At 45.9% G+C, this 16880-nt stretch overlaps 1 protein-coding gene across 2 annotated transcripts in view; it reads left to right on the top strand.

The window, feature by feature from the left end:
• The window catches only part of LOC117359188 (proliferation marker protein Ki-67-like), a 244544-nt gene that overhangs the window by 129138 nt on the left and 98526 nt on the right, over positions 1-16880 (top strand). For both annotated transcript variants that reach the window (XM_033941515.1, XM_033941514.1), the window contains exons 10-11: positions 67-182; positions 15903-16074. In XM_033941515.1, the coding sequence (XP_033797406.1) occupies positions 67-182; positions 15903-16074 (288 nt within the window). The remainder of the gene's footprint in view (positions 1-66; positions 183-15902; positions 16075-16880) is intronic.

Raw genomic sequence — 16880 nt, 5'->3', positions numbered from 1 at the left:
TGTATAATCTATTTCATCTGAGAAGATTGTAAAATTCATTTACTTCTCCTTATATTTCTCTTTTAGTTGCAAAGTCTTGGGCAGATGTAGTAAAACTTGGTGTTGCAAGACCACAAGTTAAACATGTGAAAAAGGATGCTCTCCGAGCAAAACTGAGCAAGAAAAAATTAACAAAATCAAAGGTATGTGGACCTATATTTTTATAAGCTTTACAATATCTTGCAAAAGTTTTCAACTTTGTCTATTTATTTCATTCTGCCATCTAAATACTTGCTTGAAGAAACACAAAGTTTCGAGTCGCCTGCACCGCGCATGCGCAAGTGCCTTCCCACCCAGCACAGGGCGCGTCTCCTCAGTTCTTACTTTTCCGCAGAGCCGAAAAGTCCGTCTTTGACTCTCTGCGTGAAGTGCTTTCACTTGTGCCTTCTTTAGGTCCACGGTTTTGGGTTATTTTTCTCAAAATCGCTGATTTTCATCGTTCTTTTCTTCTTTTTTTTTTTTTTTTAATTCTTCTGTCTGTTCGACCGGGCAGGCCACGTGGCCGCAGCCCCGCAGCTTCGATCTTGCAGCGGAGCTTTTTCAGCCTATGTCCCGGCCTGCAACCAGTTTTAAGAAGTGTTTCAAGTGCCAGCGCGCGATTTCCCTGACGGACCCTCATCGATGCTGTCTTCGGTGTCTTGGGCCTCAACACCTCCCGAAATCGTGTCAGCCTTGCTCAACACTTACTGCCCGTACTTTCAAGCGTCATTGCATCTTGTGGGAGCAGCTTTTCAGCATGGAGTCTTCGATGGAGCTTTCGTCATCGAAGGGTGCTTCACCATCGACCTCGCCCGAGGCTCTCCAGGCTTCCACATCTTCTGCTCAGAGCCTCATCAAACCTGCCTTGTTTGTACCGGCTCTGTCTTCGACGCAGGCTGCAGTACCTTCCTCTGTCTCTTCAGGTCAGATAGCACAGCACCCCATTCCCCCGGTGGTGCTTTAAGTGCCCAAGGCTTCTAAGTCCAAGCACTCTCACACTGCCTCGAGGGAGCACGAAGCCCGTGCAGGTGGTCCCGTTGGAGACGCGGATCCATCCTTGCCGGCTTTATTCCAGACCTTATTGGAGAAGCAATTCATTCAGCTCTTTACCACAATGGGGCCGAAGCTTCTCTCTCAAATCCAGCCTGGGCATGCGGAGGTCTCCCACGAGGTCGAGCCGCCTCCTGTGCCTCAGTCGTACGCACACTCTCTACAGGGAGCAGAGTCTCTGCGAGTGTCTGGTCTGGCATCGATGCATGCATTGCAAGGAGAGTCTTTGCCCATGCCTCCGTTTGAACCTATCCATTCGATACAAGGAGCAGAGTCTTTGCGAATGCCTCGAGGTTTTTCAACCCAACCACTGGTGCTTTGTTCCACAGCCTCCAGCCCCATCCATTCTCTGGGGGCTTCGACGAGGACCCACTCTCCTCGAGTGTCGAGGCCTGCTTCGAGGCACAGCTCGCATCATCGCTCGAGGCATTCTTCGAAGCATTCATCCAGGCATGCCTCGCCTCATCGGAAGCAGCCTTTTCTTCAGTATTCCCCACCATCTACCTCGATCCTTCCACTTCCGGATCTCGATGACCCAGCGGGGCCTTTTTCTCCATCTAGATCCCCGTCTTCATTGGATCAAGCTGCCTCGACGTCCTCGAGTCCCTCTCGAGGCCAGGCTTTGGCAGATCAACTGTCTTTTTCTTCTTTTCTACGTCAGATGGCAGCTGATTTGGATATTCAACTGGACACTGGGTCCAAATTTTCTAAGGAGTATCTCAAGACCATGCATCTCCCTCAACCTCCTGCGGAATCCCTCAAGCTTCCTCTCCACAAGCTTTTGGATCAGACTTTTGTCCGCTGTCTGGAAACACCTTACTCCATTCCAGCTGTTCCAGGGAAATTGGATTCCAGATATAGGACTGTCCATCACAAGGGATTTGACAGTGCCCAATTGTCTCAATCCCTTCTGGTGGAATCTTCTTTGAAGCGTTCTCAAGTCTATGCCACTTCCCAAGTCTATGCCACTGTTCCTCCGGGCAGAGAGGGCAATACGATGGACAGATTTGGTCGTAGCATCTATCAGAACTCCATGATGACCTCCAGAGTTCTCAACTACAACTTTCATTTCATCACCTATTTTGAGTTTTTTCTGTCCATCCTTCACAAGTTCATGCCCTATTTGGATTCTCGGGCGCACTTTGAGTACCAGGAAGTCCTGGCATCATTGTCCCAGCTTCGACTGCAACTTCTTTAGTCCTCCTATGATGCCTTTGAGCTGTCTGCTCGGGCTACTGCTTGCTCGGTGGCCATGCGTCGTCTGGCATGGCCCCGTACCATCGAAATGGACCCAAATCTGCAGGACTGACTGACTAAGTTTTCAAGTTTTATTAAATTTGATAAATCGCTTATTACATACTAAGCGAGTAACATTTAAAAATATATGGTGTACAACCTTAAGAGGGGGGTAAGAAAACACAAACTGACAATACAGATGAACTTGGATACATAAGGAAAGGGCAAAGGTGGGCAAAAAGTTACAAAATTGCTGTTTTTCTAGAGAAAAGAGAGCAAAAGCCGAGTAAAGGAAAAAACATTAGGATTGGGATAAAATGGATAAAAAGAGTTATTTTAAAGATTAAATGAAGCTTTGAAAAGAAAAGTTTTTAAATTGGTTTTAAATAAATTAAGATCTTTAACTTCTCTTATGTATAAGGGGAGAGTATTCTAGGTAAGAGGGGCCATAACTGAAAATATGTCATGACGTCTGGTTCCAATAATTTTCAAGGAAGGAACCATAATCAGCCCTTGTGTTGTAGACCGCAGGGAACCAGTCGAGTTATGTGGAACTAGTAACCAGTCTATGAATTGTGGTTCATTAGTGGATAATTTTTAAATGCTAAGAGTAATATTTTGTATGTTATTCGTTGATTAATGGGAAGCCAGTGTGAATCTATTAAAAAAGGTGTTACATGATCGTATTTTTTACCATTGTGAATAATTTTAATTGCAGTATTTTGGATTATTTGTAAGCGTTTTTTTTTCCTTTTGAGTGATATTTAACAGAAGTGAATTACAGTAATCTAATTTAGATATGACGAGGGAATGTATTAAAATGTTTAAAGATTTCGGTTCTAGGAACTTAGACATAGAGCGAATTAAACGCAAACGATAAAAGCAACATTTGACTACATTGCTGATGTGCTCTTGATAAGAGAATTTGTCATCAATGATAACTCCTAATAACTTTAATGATGTTACTAACCCAATAGTTATATTGTCTATTAAGAAAGGATCTGATAATTTTAATCCCTGTTTCATTGGGAAGAATAAGGCCTTAGTTTTTGTTATGTTTAAAGCTAGTTTATTTTGTGTGAGCCAATTTTTTATTTTTTCTAATTTTTGATTGATTAGAAATATTTCATTGGGATTTTCGGGGTTAAATGGGTGGGTCAATTGAATATCGTCTGCGTAAGCGTAAGTGGTGAAACCTATAGATTAACTTAGACTAAGTAAAGGTGAAAGAAAGATATTGAACAGCAACGGAGACAAAATGGAACCCTGAGGGATTCCATAGTTATGTGAGAATGCTTTAGAACTTGCGTTATTAAAGTGTACCGTAGAAGATCGGTTGGATAGAAAAGAAGTAAACCACTTTAATGATAAATCGCAGACGCCTATAGTTTGTAATCTGTCTAAGAGGAGAGAATGATCGATGGTGTCAAATGCTGCTGAAAGGTCAAGGGAAAAGAGAATGACCAAGTTATGATGGTCTAGATTATAGATGATGTTCGCGGTAAGGCCTATTAATGAATATTCAGTGTTGTGATTTTTCCTAAAACCCGTTTGATTAGGATGCAATATGTTTGTAGATTCAACAAAGTCCAACAGCTGGTTAAATACCACCCTTTCGGTGATTTTCGCTAGAAAAGGGATGTTGGCAATAGGGCGGTAATTCGCGGAGTCCTCTAGACTAATTTTATGATCCTTTATTATAGGAAGTATTGTGGCGGTTTTCCATGGTTTAGGGAAAGTCCAGGTAATAAGACTTTTTTTTATAAAGGAAAGTATAAAGGGTCCAAAACAAGAAAAATATTTCTTTAAAATTACAGGAGGAATAATCTCGGAAGGAGAGCTTTTTAAATTTATTTTTTGAATGATTTGTTTAATGTCTGTCAATGTAGGTATATTAAAATTGGAACATTTGGCACAAGGGAGTTTATAATTATTTGAGGTATCCGGGGGGGTCGATGACTGGGTTTGAATCGAATTTCTTTCGTATGTTTTTAATTTTGTCACAAAAGGCATCAGTCAGGTCTTGGGCTGAAAGGGCCGTTTTTTTAATTTCCCTTTGTGAGTTGGGATTAAAAGATTTTATAATGGAGAATAATATGGAAGGGTTTTTAGCTGTTTTAATTTTATTGGAGTAATAAGATCTTTTTGCATTGTTGATTTTAATTTTATAGAAAAGTGATTGTTCTTTATATAATTTCAGGTTTTCGACTGTTTTGTTTTTACGCCATTTTCTTTCAAAGGATCTGAGTTGTCTTTTAATCAAGGAGAGTTCTGGCGAATACCAGGGGTTTTGAGCTTTTCGATTGAGAATGGTTTTATTGATAAGGGGTACTTCTTTGTCCAATAAGAGTTGAATTGTTGCATTCCAGGTGATAAGTTGTTCTTCAAGGGAGTCAGTCTCTGAGATTGAGGGTCTTGAGTGGAAGAAAGAGGAGACAGAAGAAAGCTCTAATTTGGTATAGTCTCGGTAAGTAATTTTCTTGGATGAGGGAGCGATTGCTTGTTTCTTTTTTAAAAGTAAGCTAAATGAGATGAGATGATGGTCAGACCAGGGGACTAGTGTGTTATGAATATTGGAGTATGAGAAATGATCGCTTTTTGGAATTAAAATCATGTCCAGGATGTGTCCGCCGAATGTATGAAATCCTGAATGAGAGGTAATAAATTTAGAGCATTGATATAAGTTACAAATTCATTGGTGATGGGATTTGTGAGTTCGTCTAAATGAATGTTGAAATCACCTAAAATTAAAGGATGTTCCCTTGTGTTGGCACTGACCTCTTTGATGAGTCTATTGAAGCTGCCACCAAGAAGCTTTCGGACCACGAGAAATCCTTTCAATCTATTCTTCGTCCTAAGCCAAAGCCAGCTCCTCCTCGTCCTTCACGCCCGCCTCTGATTTACCAACGGCGTTTTCCACCAAAACAGGCTCCTGCCATCTGTCAGCCTGTCAAGAGGCAGCATCCTCAGAAGCAACAGAAGCCTCAGACACCTGCTGTGCCCAAGGCTCCTCAGCCTTTTTGACTGTCTCATTCAAAGCATGACCTCAGTTGTTCTGCCTTTTTCTGTTTTTCCCCCTATCGGAGGTCGTCTCCATCATTTTTTCCACCGATGGACAACTATTACCACCGACCTCTGGGTTCTTTCCATCGTCAAGGAGGGGTGCTCTCTTCAGTTCCATCAAGTTCCTCCGGAACATCCTCCAAGAGAGTATCCTTCCGACTCGACCCAGACCGCCCTTCTTCTTCAGGAAGCTCAAGCTTTGCTTCAAATTCGAACTATCGAGCCCTTTCCTTTGGCTCAACAGAACAAGGGTTTTTACTCCCGGTACTTCCTTGTTCCAAAGAAGACGGGCGATCTGCGTCCTATTTTGGATCTCAGGGTGCTCAACAAATTTCTGGTCAGAGAAAAGTTTTGCATGTTGACCCTAGCATCCTGTATCCCCTCCTCGAGCAGAACGACTAGTTATGCTCTCTGGCTCTCAAGAAGGCCTACACACACATTCCCATCCATCCGGCCTCCCGTCCATACCTCAGATTTCGGGTGGGAAATCTTAATTTTCAATACAGAGTGCTCCCTTTCGGCCTGGCCTCGTCGCCCAGAGTCTTCACCAAGTGTCTGGTGGTGGTGGCCGCTGCACTCAGGATCCATGGTCTGCAGGTGTTTGGATTCCTGGACGACTGGCTCATCAAGGATTCCACTTCTCAGGGAGTCGTCCTAGCGACCCAACACAGAGTCTGGTTCCTGCAGAGTCTGGGTTTCGAAATCAACTTTCCGAAATCCCATTTCCAACCTTCTCAGACTCTTCCATTCATCGGAGCTGTTCTGGATACTGTCCAACTCAGAGCGTTCCTTCCTCAACAACGTCTGGAAGCTCTTCTCCGTCTGTGTCATTCGGTCTCCTCTCGCCCGTTCATCTCGGCGAGACACATGATGGTTCTTCTGGGTCACATGGCTTCTACAGTGCACTTGACTCATTTTGCCAGACTTCACCTCAGAATTCCTCAGTGGACCCTGGCATCTCAATGGACGCAGGTTTCCGACCCTCTGACTCGACACATCCAGGTCACACCTGCACTGACACAATCTCTTCGCTGGTAGATGCTCTCTTCCAATCTATCCAGAGGCTTACTTTTTCACACGCCCCCTCATCAGAAGGTTCTCACGACCGATTCTTACGTTGGGGGGGCTCATCTAGATGGTCTCCGTACTCAAGGCTATTGGACCAGTACGGATCGTCAGTGTCACATCAATCTCCTGGAACTCAGGGCAATTTTCAATGCTCTCAATGCTTTTCAGCATCTGCTTTACGACCGTGCAGTCCTCATTCGCAGGGACAATCAAGTCGCCATATATTATGTCAACAAGCAGGGAGGCACGGGATCTGCCTCCCTCTGTCAGGAAGCTCTGAAAGTTTGGGATTGGGCAATTAGCCACAACACCTTCCTCAAAGCTGTCTACATTCAGGGGGCGGACAATGCTTTAGTGGACAACTTGAGTCGTCTTCTACAGCCTCACGAATGGACTCTCCATTCCACGCCCCTTCATCACATCTTCTCTCAGTGGGGAACACCTCAGATAGACCTCTTTGCAGCCCCCCACAACTACAAACTGCCTCAGTTCTGCTCCAGGATCTACACTCCTCATCGCCTCGAGGTGCATGCTTTTCTTCTGGACTGGACGAATCTCTTTCTATATGCGTTCCTCCGTTTCCTCTAATTCAAAAGACGCTGGTCAAGCTGAAGTCCAACCACACCACCATGATTCTGGTTGCTCTTCGGTGGCCCAGACAACCCTGGTCCTCCCTTCTACTTCAACTCAGCAGCAGGGAACTCTACCTTCTACCAGTTTTTCCCTCTCTGCTTACTCAGCATCAGGGATCTCTGCTTCATCCCATCCTGCAATCTCTACACCTGACAGCTTGGTTCCTCTCAACATAGCTCCCCTACAGTTTTCTCAATCTGTGAGGGATGTTTTGGAAGCTTCACGGAAACCTACTACTAGACAATGCTATCAAAAAAAATGGACTAGATTTTCTGCTTGGTGTTTTTCTCATTATAAGGAGCCTCAACTTTCCTCCTTATCTTCAGATTTGGACTATCTGTTGCACCTTTCTCAGTCTGGTCTCAAGTCTACTTTGATCCGAGTCCATCTTAGTGCAATTGCTGCTTTCCATCAGCCTATTGAAGGGAAACCTGTCTCTGCTCATCCTGTGGTTTCCAGATTCATGAAAGGACTTTTCAATGTCAATCCTCCTCTCAAACCGCCTCCAGTGGTTTGGGACCTCAATATTGTTCTTGCTCAGTTGATGAAACTTCCATTTGAGCCAATGAACAAGGCTCATCTGAAGTATCTCACTTGGAAAGTGGTGTTTCTCATTGGCCTCACTTCTGCTCGGCGAGTCAGTGAACTTCAAGCGTTGGTTGCGGATCCACCTTTTACAGTGTTCCATTATGACAAGGTGGTTCTTCGCACTCATCTGATCTGAAATTCCTTCCTAAAGTAGTCTCGGAGTTTCATCTCAACCAATCTATTGTACTTCCGGTGTTTTTTCCAAAGCCTCATTCTCATCCTGGAGAATCAGCTCTTCATACTCTGGACTGTAAGCGTGCTTTGGCATTCTACTTGGAACGCACCAAACCGCACAGAACTGCTCCTCAACTTTTTGTCTCATTTGATCCGAACGAGTTGGGACGTCCTATCTATAAGCGTACCATCTCCAATTGGATGGCGGCTTGTATCTCTTTCTGCTATGCCCAGGCTGGATTTCCTCTTCATAGTAAAGTCACAGCCCATAAGGTCAGAGCAATGGTAGCTTCTGTGGCTTTCCTCAGATTTGCACCTATTGAGGAGATTTGTAAAGCTGCTACTTGGTCCTCGGTTCATACCTTCACTTCTCATTATTGTCTGGATACTTTCTCCAGATGGGATGGACAGTTTGGCCAAACAGTATTGCAAAATGTATTCTCCTAAGCTGCCAACTCTCCCACCATCCCACTTTGATTAGCTTGCAGGTCACCCATTAGTGAGAATACCTGCCTGCTTGCCCTGGGATAAAGCACAATTACTTACCGTAACAGGTGTTATCCAGGGACAGCAGGCAGCTATTCTCACATCCCACCCACCTCCCCTGGGTTGGCTTCTCTGCTAGCTATCTGAACTGAAGAGACGCGCCCTGTGCTGGGCGGGAAGGCACTCGCGCATGTGCGATGCGGGCAACTCGAAACTTCAAGTTTCTTCAAGCAAGTCTGCTTGTGAGGCGTTCGCATCAGGGCTCCGTTGGATCACGTCACCCATTAGTGAGAATAGCTGCCTGCTGTCCATGGATAATACCTGTTACGGTAAGTAACTGTGCTTTTTGGCGTTCTCAGGGCCAATTTTGGCGGGAACCTCCTCCTTCATTTCGGTTACCTCAGGGGACCTTCCCTCTGTTCTGGAAATACAGGGGCAAGGTATGTCAGGGTCCCCTGCTGGGGCAGGGAGTCCCTTGGGGCTGCTGGGGGTCTTCCAGACCCCATCTGGAATACTGTGTATAATTCTAGAGGCTGCATTATCAAAAAAAATGTGCGGAGAGTTGAGTCGGTTCAGCGAATGGCCACCAGGATGGTCTCAGGTCTCAAGGATCTCCCGTATGAGGAACGACTGGGTAAGTTGCAGCTGTACTCACTCGAGGAACGCAGAGAGAGAGGAGACATGATCGAGACGTTCAAATATGTCACAGGCCTTATCGAGGTGGAAGAGGATCTCTTTTTCCTTAAAGGACCCACGGCATCAAGAGGGCATCCGTTGAAAATCAGGGGTGGGAAATTTCATTGCGATACCAGAAAATATTTCTTCACCGAAAGGGTGGTTGATCGCTGGAATAATAATAATAATAATAACAGCTTATATACCGCAATACCGTGAAGTTCTATGCGGTTTACAAAGATTAAGCAAAGGTACAAATTGATTGACTTTAAGAGGGGAGGAAGAAAGAGGGTTAATAGGACAGGAAATCCATTTTTGGGGAGAGAGTGATCAATAGAACAAGTTAATCGCTATAGAGGGGAGAGAGAAGAGAGGATCAGTTGTCTAGATACTTTAGGAACAGGTGTGTTTTCAGACGTTTCCTAAATTCCTCATAAGTAGTGGGCAAAAGCAATTGTTCTAGGTCTTTACCCCATGATGCTGCTTGGTGCGAGAGAAGATGTTCATGGTGTTTTTTCAGTTTACAACCTCTCACTGGGGGGGAAACAAAGTTGGAATGCGAGCTTCTCTTGTGTCTGTTGGCTGAGAAGACGAAAAGGTCAGTTATATATTTAGGGGCAAGTCCGTGTAGTGCTTTGAAGCAGAAGAAGGCAAATTTAAACTTTACGTGCGCCTCCTTTGGCAGCCAATGCAGCTGCCGGTAGTAGGGTGTCACGTGGTCAAACTTTCTCAGCCCAAAGATCAGTTTGACCGCTGCATTTTGCATCAATTGTAAACGCTGCATGTTCTTTTGGGAAATTGCTAAATAGGCGATGTTGCAGTAGTCAAGTAGACTCAGTACGAGGGATTGGACTAGGGTTCTGAATGCCGCTGTATTGAAATAAGCTTTAATGGATCTGAGTTTCCAGAGAGTGAAAAATCCCTTTCTGATCAAGGAGTCCACCTGGTCTCTCATGGTTAGGCACTGATCCAAAGTTACACCTAGTATCTTTATGGTAGGTTGGATAGGATAATTAAGATTATTGATACATAGTGGTGATTTGGTGTCAAGCGGATGTGGCGAAGCAACAAAGAAAGTTGTCTTTTCTGAATTAAGTTTGAGCCTAAAGGTTGTCATCCAGTGCTCCATCACGTTTATGGCTTCTGAAGCTTTAGGAATAGTTTCAGAGATAGAATTAACGAATGGGATGATGATCGTAAAATCATCTGCATAACTAAATAGTTTTATCCCTAACTGGGTTAGCTGCGTGCCTAGTGAGGACATGTAGACGTTGATGAACAATGGAGATAGCGGAGACCCTTGTGGCACACCGGATGGATTGCTCCAGGTATCTGAAAGTTCATAATTAAAACGTACTTGATAATTGCGGGACATAAGGAAGCCACGGAACCAATTCAGCACCTCGTCCCTGATACCAATGGAATAATCTTCCACAACAGGTAATTGAGGCCAGCAGCGTGCCAGATTTTAAGAAAAGATAGGATTGGCATGTGGGATTTCTTCATGGAGGTAGTTAGGAGGTGGGCCATTAGTGTGGATAGACTAGATGGGCCGTGGCCCTTTTCTGCCGTCATGTTCTATGTTTCCCCCTGACTTTATGTTAGCACTTTGTAAAGCTTATGTGCTAGTGGCAGGAGGTTCCATGTCCACTCAGGGGGGGTTACCCTCGACGTCTTCCCTGGTGCGGTCCCACACAGCGGCGGTTTTGCCCCCTCTACTTCTCTCATCCAAACGCCCGAGGGTCACTTGGAATGAGGATTTTTTCACAGAAGGGCACGAGGTGCTTGATGAGGACCTGGACCTTTTGGGAGAATTCCAGGATCCCCTTGGGGGACCAGATTCTGCCGGCGAGGGGTTTGAGCACCCCCCTGCCTGCAAAGATGCGTCTGTGGTGTGCATTTTTAAACAGTTTTGCACTTTGAGGACCCCGTGTCGGAGCACCCGCGTACAGTGGACCCCTTGCTTAAGGGGATTCACTCTGCTTCCCGCTCTTTTCCTAAGCATCAGGATATTCGGGACATCATGCTCGCACAGTGGCAGGTGCCGGAAGCCCCTTTTCGCTTTGCACGCTCCATGGCCTGCCTGTATCCCATTCTGGAAGGGGATCGGGATACTCTGAAGTCGCCTGTAGTGAATGCAGTGGTCTCGGCTGTCTCTACGCAGTATATCGTGCCTGTTGAGGGTGGTGTGGCCTTGAAGGACCCATAGTAGCGTAAGTTGGATTCCCTCCTTAAACAGTTTTGATGTGACAGCTCTGTCAGTCCAGGTGGCTCTGTGTGGCGCGCTGGTGGCTCAGGTGTGGTTTCGTTAGGCCCAGCATGTACTTGATGATAAATCTGAGAACTGGTACTTGCTAAGGCAAGAAGTTGCCAAAATTGAATTGGGTGCTTCTTATCTCTTGGATGCCATGTATGACCTCTTACAAGCTTTTGCCAAGTCTCTAGCCTTAGAAGTGGCAGCACACCGTACCTTGTGGCTTTGTGCTTGGTCGGCGGATTCGGCATCCAAAGCTAAGTTGACAAAGTTTCCTTTTAAAGGATCTTTTTTGTTTGGTGAGGACCTGGACAAGTTGGTTCAGACTCTCACTGATTCTAAACTGCCTCGTTTGCCTGAGGATAGGCCTAGGCCGCTGGCTCGAGGCGGTGCTGCTTGTGGGCATGATTTCCGCCGTTTCCGTTCCGTTCGAGGGGCTGCATCTTTTCAGTCTCCTGGGCTCTCAAGAGGCAGGTTCTTCAGCGCATGCAGTCCTTTCGTGGGGCCCGACGGGGTGCAGGTAGCACCCCCACCGGGCCCCTCTGCTGTCTTGCACAAGGACTCCTTGCCGGCGCCCTTCTTGGTTCCAGTGAGTGCCCAGTTGAGAGACTTTTATCCACAGTAGACAGACATCATGTCAGATCAGTGGGTTCTGGAAGTGATCTGGAATGGCTATGCTCTGGAGTTGCCCTGTCCTTGCCAGACCATTTTCTCGCTTCTCCCTCGCAGGTGGTGTGGAAGCAGCAGGCCTTTTGCCAGACCCTTCAAAGATTGTTGGATTTTCATGCTGTGATTCCAGTTCCCTCGCTGGAGTGGGGCACGGGTTGGTGCTTGATTTACTTTGTGGTGCCAAAGAAAGAAGGGACCTTTCCGACCCATCCTGGATTTGAAGGGGGTCAACAGGGCTCTCACGTGCCTTCCTTTCGCATGGACACTCTACGGTCTGTCCTCTCTAGATCTGATCTCACGTGCCTTCCTATTCGGGCCTCCCATCATCGCTTCCTGCGCTTTGCGATCTTAGGACAACATTATCAGTTCTGTGTACTTCCCTTTGGTCTGGCCATGGCTCCGTGGACGTTCACCAAGGTGATGGTGGTCATCGCAGCAGTATTGCGCAAAGACGGCATTCTTGTTCATCCTTATCTGGACGACTGGTTGATTCGAGCCAAGGTGTTCCAGGAGAGCACTCGGGTCACAGCTCGGGTGGTGGAGTTTCCGCAGTTGCTGGGATGGGTAGTCAACCTTGCAAAGGGCCGGTTGTCTCCATCTCAGCGTATGGAATATCTTGGGGTCCTGTTCAACACCTCCTTGGGGAAGGTCTTCCTTCCAAAGACCCGAGTAAGCAAATTGCAATCTCAAATTCACCTGCTTATGGCGTCCCGGTGTCCTCGGGCGCAGGATTTCCTCCAAGTCTTGGGGTCGATGGCGGCTTCTCTTGATGTTGTGAGATAATCGCGGGCCCACGTGCATCCTCTTCAGTATGCTCTTCTTCGGTGGTGGTTGCCTCTACTTATGAGAAACGTCTAAAAACACACCTGTTCCTAAAACATCTTGACAACTGATCCACTTATCTCTTTCCTCTCAATAGCGACCTACTGTCCTTTTGATCACTTTTCTCCTCAACAATGAATTTCCTGTCTAATTACTTCTCTTTCTTCTTCCCCTCTTGAAGTCAGTCAATTTGTACCTTTGCTTAATCTTTTGTAAACCGCATAGAACTTCACGGTATTGCGGTATATAAGCTGTTATTATTATTATTATTGCCTCAGAGGCACAGTCTGGATCACCCTGTTCCGCTTCTGGGCTTAGCTCGGGGCAGTCTTCGCTGGTGGCTTCAGACCCCCATCTTCTACAAAGGGCGAGTCTGGATCAGCTGCAGTGGACGGTGCTGCTCACGGATGCCAGTCTTCTCGGTTGGGAGGGCTCAGTGTCTAGGTCACTCAGCTCAGGGCACATGGTCCACAGAGGAGGCTTCTTGGTTGATCACTGTTTTGGAGACCAGAGCGTCCGTCTGCCATTGCTAGCCTTTCCAGTTCTTTCTGATGGGCAAGTCAGTCAAGGTTTTGTCAGACAATGCCACGGCAGTGGCCTATGTCAATCATGAGAGGGTCACCAGGAGTACTTTGGTGGCGCGGGAGGCGACTCTGCTCATGGTCTGGGCAGAGTCACACCTTCAAAAGATCTCAGCATCCCACATAACTGGAGTGGAGAATGTTCAGGCGGACTTCTTGAGTCGTCTCATGCTAGATCCCAGCGAGTGGTGTCTAACCCCCATGGCCTTTCAGTTGATAGTGCAGTCTTGGGGTAAGCCCCTCATAGACCTGATAGCTACAAGTGTCAACACCAAAATGCCCTGCTTCTTCTGTCGTCGTGGAGACCGTTAGGCCGAGGGCCTGGATGCTCTGGTTCAACCATGGCCAATGGAGGGGCTGTTGTATGTGTTCCCACCGTGGCCTTTAGTGGGCAGAGTTCTCCGCATAATTTTCCATCCGGGCCTCGTGGTTCTGGTGGCTCCGGATTGACCTCGACGACCGTGGTACGCAGATCTGGTGAGGCATCTGGTGGCGGATCCTCTGCCTCTCTTGGACGATCTTCTAACTCAGGGTCCCATTCCAATGTTCAATCCAGGTCCCTTTTATCTTACACCTTGGCTCTTGAAAGGGGTCGCCTAGGTAAGAAGAGGTATTCAGATAAAGTGATCTCCATGCTCTTGGGGTCTCGGAGGCTTTCCATCTCTCGGGCTTATGTGAGGGTTTGGTGTCTATTTGAGGAGTGGTGTGATGCACGTGGGGTGGTCTCTTTTCGTGCTTCCCTGCCTAATATCTTAGAGTTCTTATAGGATGGCCTGGACAGGGGACTGGCCTGGTCTTCTCTCCAGGTTCAGCTTGTGGCCTTGTCAGCCTTTCGGGGGTTCTTGAAAGGTCAGCATTTGACTACCATTCCTGATGTGATTCACTTCTTGCGGGCAGCCAAGTTGCTCAGGTCTTCCGTACGACCCTCTGTTCCATCTTGGGATCTGAATCTGGTTCTGTCCATTCTGGTGCGCCCTCCTTAACTTTTGTAACTTATAGTAAAGTCAGTTTTCCTGGTGGTGATTAAGTCGTCGAGACAAGTTTCTGAGTTACAAGCTATTTCCTGCAGGGTGCCTGTTCCTTAGGATCATGGAAGCAGGGCTCCCCTGCATAGCTCTGTCCATACTTACCGAAAGTGGGTTTGGCCTTCCATGTCAATCAGGAAGTCCATTTACCTGCCTTTCACCCTACAGGGTCTAGGAAAAAGGATAAAGCATTACATTTGATGGATGTCAAGCAAGTGCTTCTTCAATACCTCGAAGCTGTCGATAAGTTTCACCTATTGAATCACCTTTTTGTTCTGACTAGTCATTCCAAGAAAGGGAGGCCAACATCTTAAGCCTCGATTTTCAGATACATTAAATTGCTTTGTCCTCCATGCATGTGGGCTATGGTAAATAGCCACCGATCTCTTTGAGAGTGCACTCCACTAGAAGAGTTGCTTCCTCTTTGGCGGAGACTAGGGCTGTCTTGTCCAAGAAGATTACATGGTTATATGTCTGTGATATAGCATCCGGGTAGTACACCAATGTTGAGGCTTCAGCTTTTACAGGTACGTGCAGCAGACTCGCCCTAGACTTTTGGTATTTCCCTAGCGTTCAGAAACAGTAAACATATATTGCACTAGAAAGAAAGATTAGATTCTTACCTCAGTAATCTTTTTCCTTGTAGATTGACTAGTGGTCCTGAAGCCCCACCTTGTGAATGGGCTTCTCCTGCCTTCTGCCTTAGGTTCAATCTGGGTTTGAAGAATTCTCTGTCTCAGATGAATAAGAGGCTATTTAAAAAAACCAACAACAAAGTAAAACACTCAAGAACGTAAAGTCTGGTTTAAGTGTCTACTTGATAGCAGGGCATGCAATTTAGCTACAAACATATAAAGTTAATGCTGGCTGCACATGTTTTTTTTAATCAGGTTTGAACAATTACTTGAATGTTATAATGTTGATTAGTAATGTTTATTACAGAGCAGAACAGAATTGTAGTGTCAGGGAGTTTTGTCTTTTCATTACAGTGCTACTTGATTGTTTTTTATGAACTAAGGGGGTAGGAGCAGCTCCTTGGGAAGGTGGCACAGTTGAAAACATGATTGATAGTTTTCTGCATGCATCTTTCAAATTGGGATACAGAACCTTAGCATACAGGACCACTAGGCACATCTTTAAGAAAGAAGATTACCAAGGTAAGAACCTAATCTTTCTTTAAAGTCACAGGCAATGCATAATATATACTAAATAACAAGCATCCTATCTCCATTCAGTTGGGGCCAGAAAATATCAAGATCTTGTTTCATATAGCTTTTATGTAGATCCTGCATTGTTTTGATAGCCTTTCCTTTTGTAACCATTTTTCTTAGGAACAGATTATTTAAAAATCACTTATAATAGTTGTCCGATTTTAATCAATCCTGACATCACTTCATTCTCATTCTGAATCAGTATGGTGTTTGCAAAAGAAATGGTGTAATTTGCCTCATAAGTTTATTCATGATTGCTGAAATGTTATATGTGATGATAATTTACATATGTGTCCTAAATACCAAGAATTCAGTTTTAAACTATCTAATAAGCTATTCTTCATTTTAGCAAACACCACGCAAAATAAAGGACCATATTGGTACTGGCCATGCAGATTCTCCTGCTACAATAGTGATAGGAAGAGCTCATTCAAGACCTGTAAATATGATTGGACGTGCTCCATTAGTATTGACAAACTATGCTTTCAATCAAAACATGAAAACAAATGAGAGTTTCACAGGTAAATCCATGCTTTTATGTATACAGTATTTGCATTTCTTCTGAGAAAGAATAAGTGGTTGTCTTCAGTATGAGATTAATAGGATCATCTAAAGTTGAGGTTAAGAACATACTGTATTTTTCGCCCCATAAGACGCACCCCAGTTTTAGAGGAGGAAAAAAATAGGGCATGCAGGTAGGCCTTCCCCTCCCAGACATCCCCCCAGGCAGGCAGGCAGACAGTACTCCCCCCTCCAAGGCAGCCCCCCTAAGCAAGCAGGCCTCCCCCCCTCCCAGGCAGCCCCCCCTAAGCAAGCAGGCCTCCCCCTTCCCAGGCAGCCCCCCCCCCCAGGCAGGCAGGCCTCCCCCTCCCTGGCAGGCCCAGCTACTCCCTATTTTTAATTTGGCAGGGCAGGCAGGTCCCAGCCTCTCACTCCTCCCTTCCTACCCCCAGGCAGGCAGGCCCCGGCCTCTTCCTCCTCCCTAACGCCTCCCGCACGTACCATTTTTAAAAAAAAACTTCTGGACGCGGCGCCTCGTTGAGAGAGGCGCACCAGGCTGGCACCCTGGTTCCCGCCGCTTCCTCCAAGAACTGTCGGCTGCCTCCTCTTACGTTCTTTCGCGTAGCAGCGCACCAGGATGCCTGCCTGGTCCTGCGCTGCTTCCCAGTTCTCGCGGTTCGATTAAATAAAATAGATCTAAGTCTAATAGATGCTGGCATTGTCATATTGATATAGGGACTTTGGATCATCTGCTATATTTTTGTCTGTTTATATTTATATTTTGGAAGTCAATTTGGGGACAGATAAATTTAGTTTTGGATTCAAA

This window comes from Geotrypetes seraphini, chromosome 4 (assembly GCF_902459505.1).
Source record: "Geotrypetes seraphini chromosome 4, aGeoSer1.1, whole genome shotgun sequence".
NCBI classification, from domain to species: domain Eukaryota; kingdom Metazoa; phylum Chordata; class Amphibia; order Gymnophiona; family Dermophiidae; genus Geotrypetes; species Geotrypetes seraphini.
Note: the sequence above shows the minus strand (reverse complement) of the source record. Positions and strands in the feature narration are given on the sequence as shown.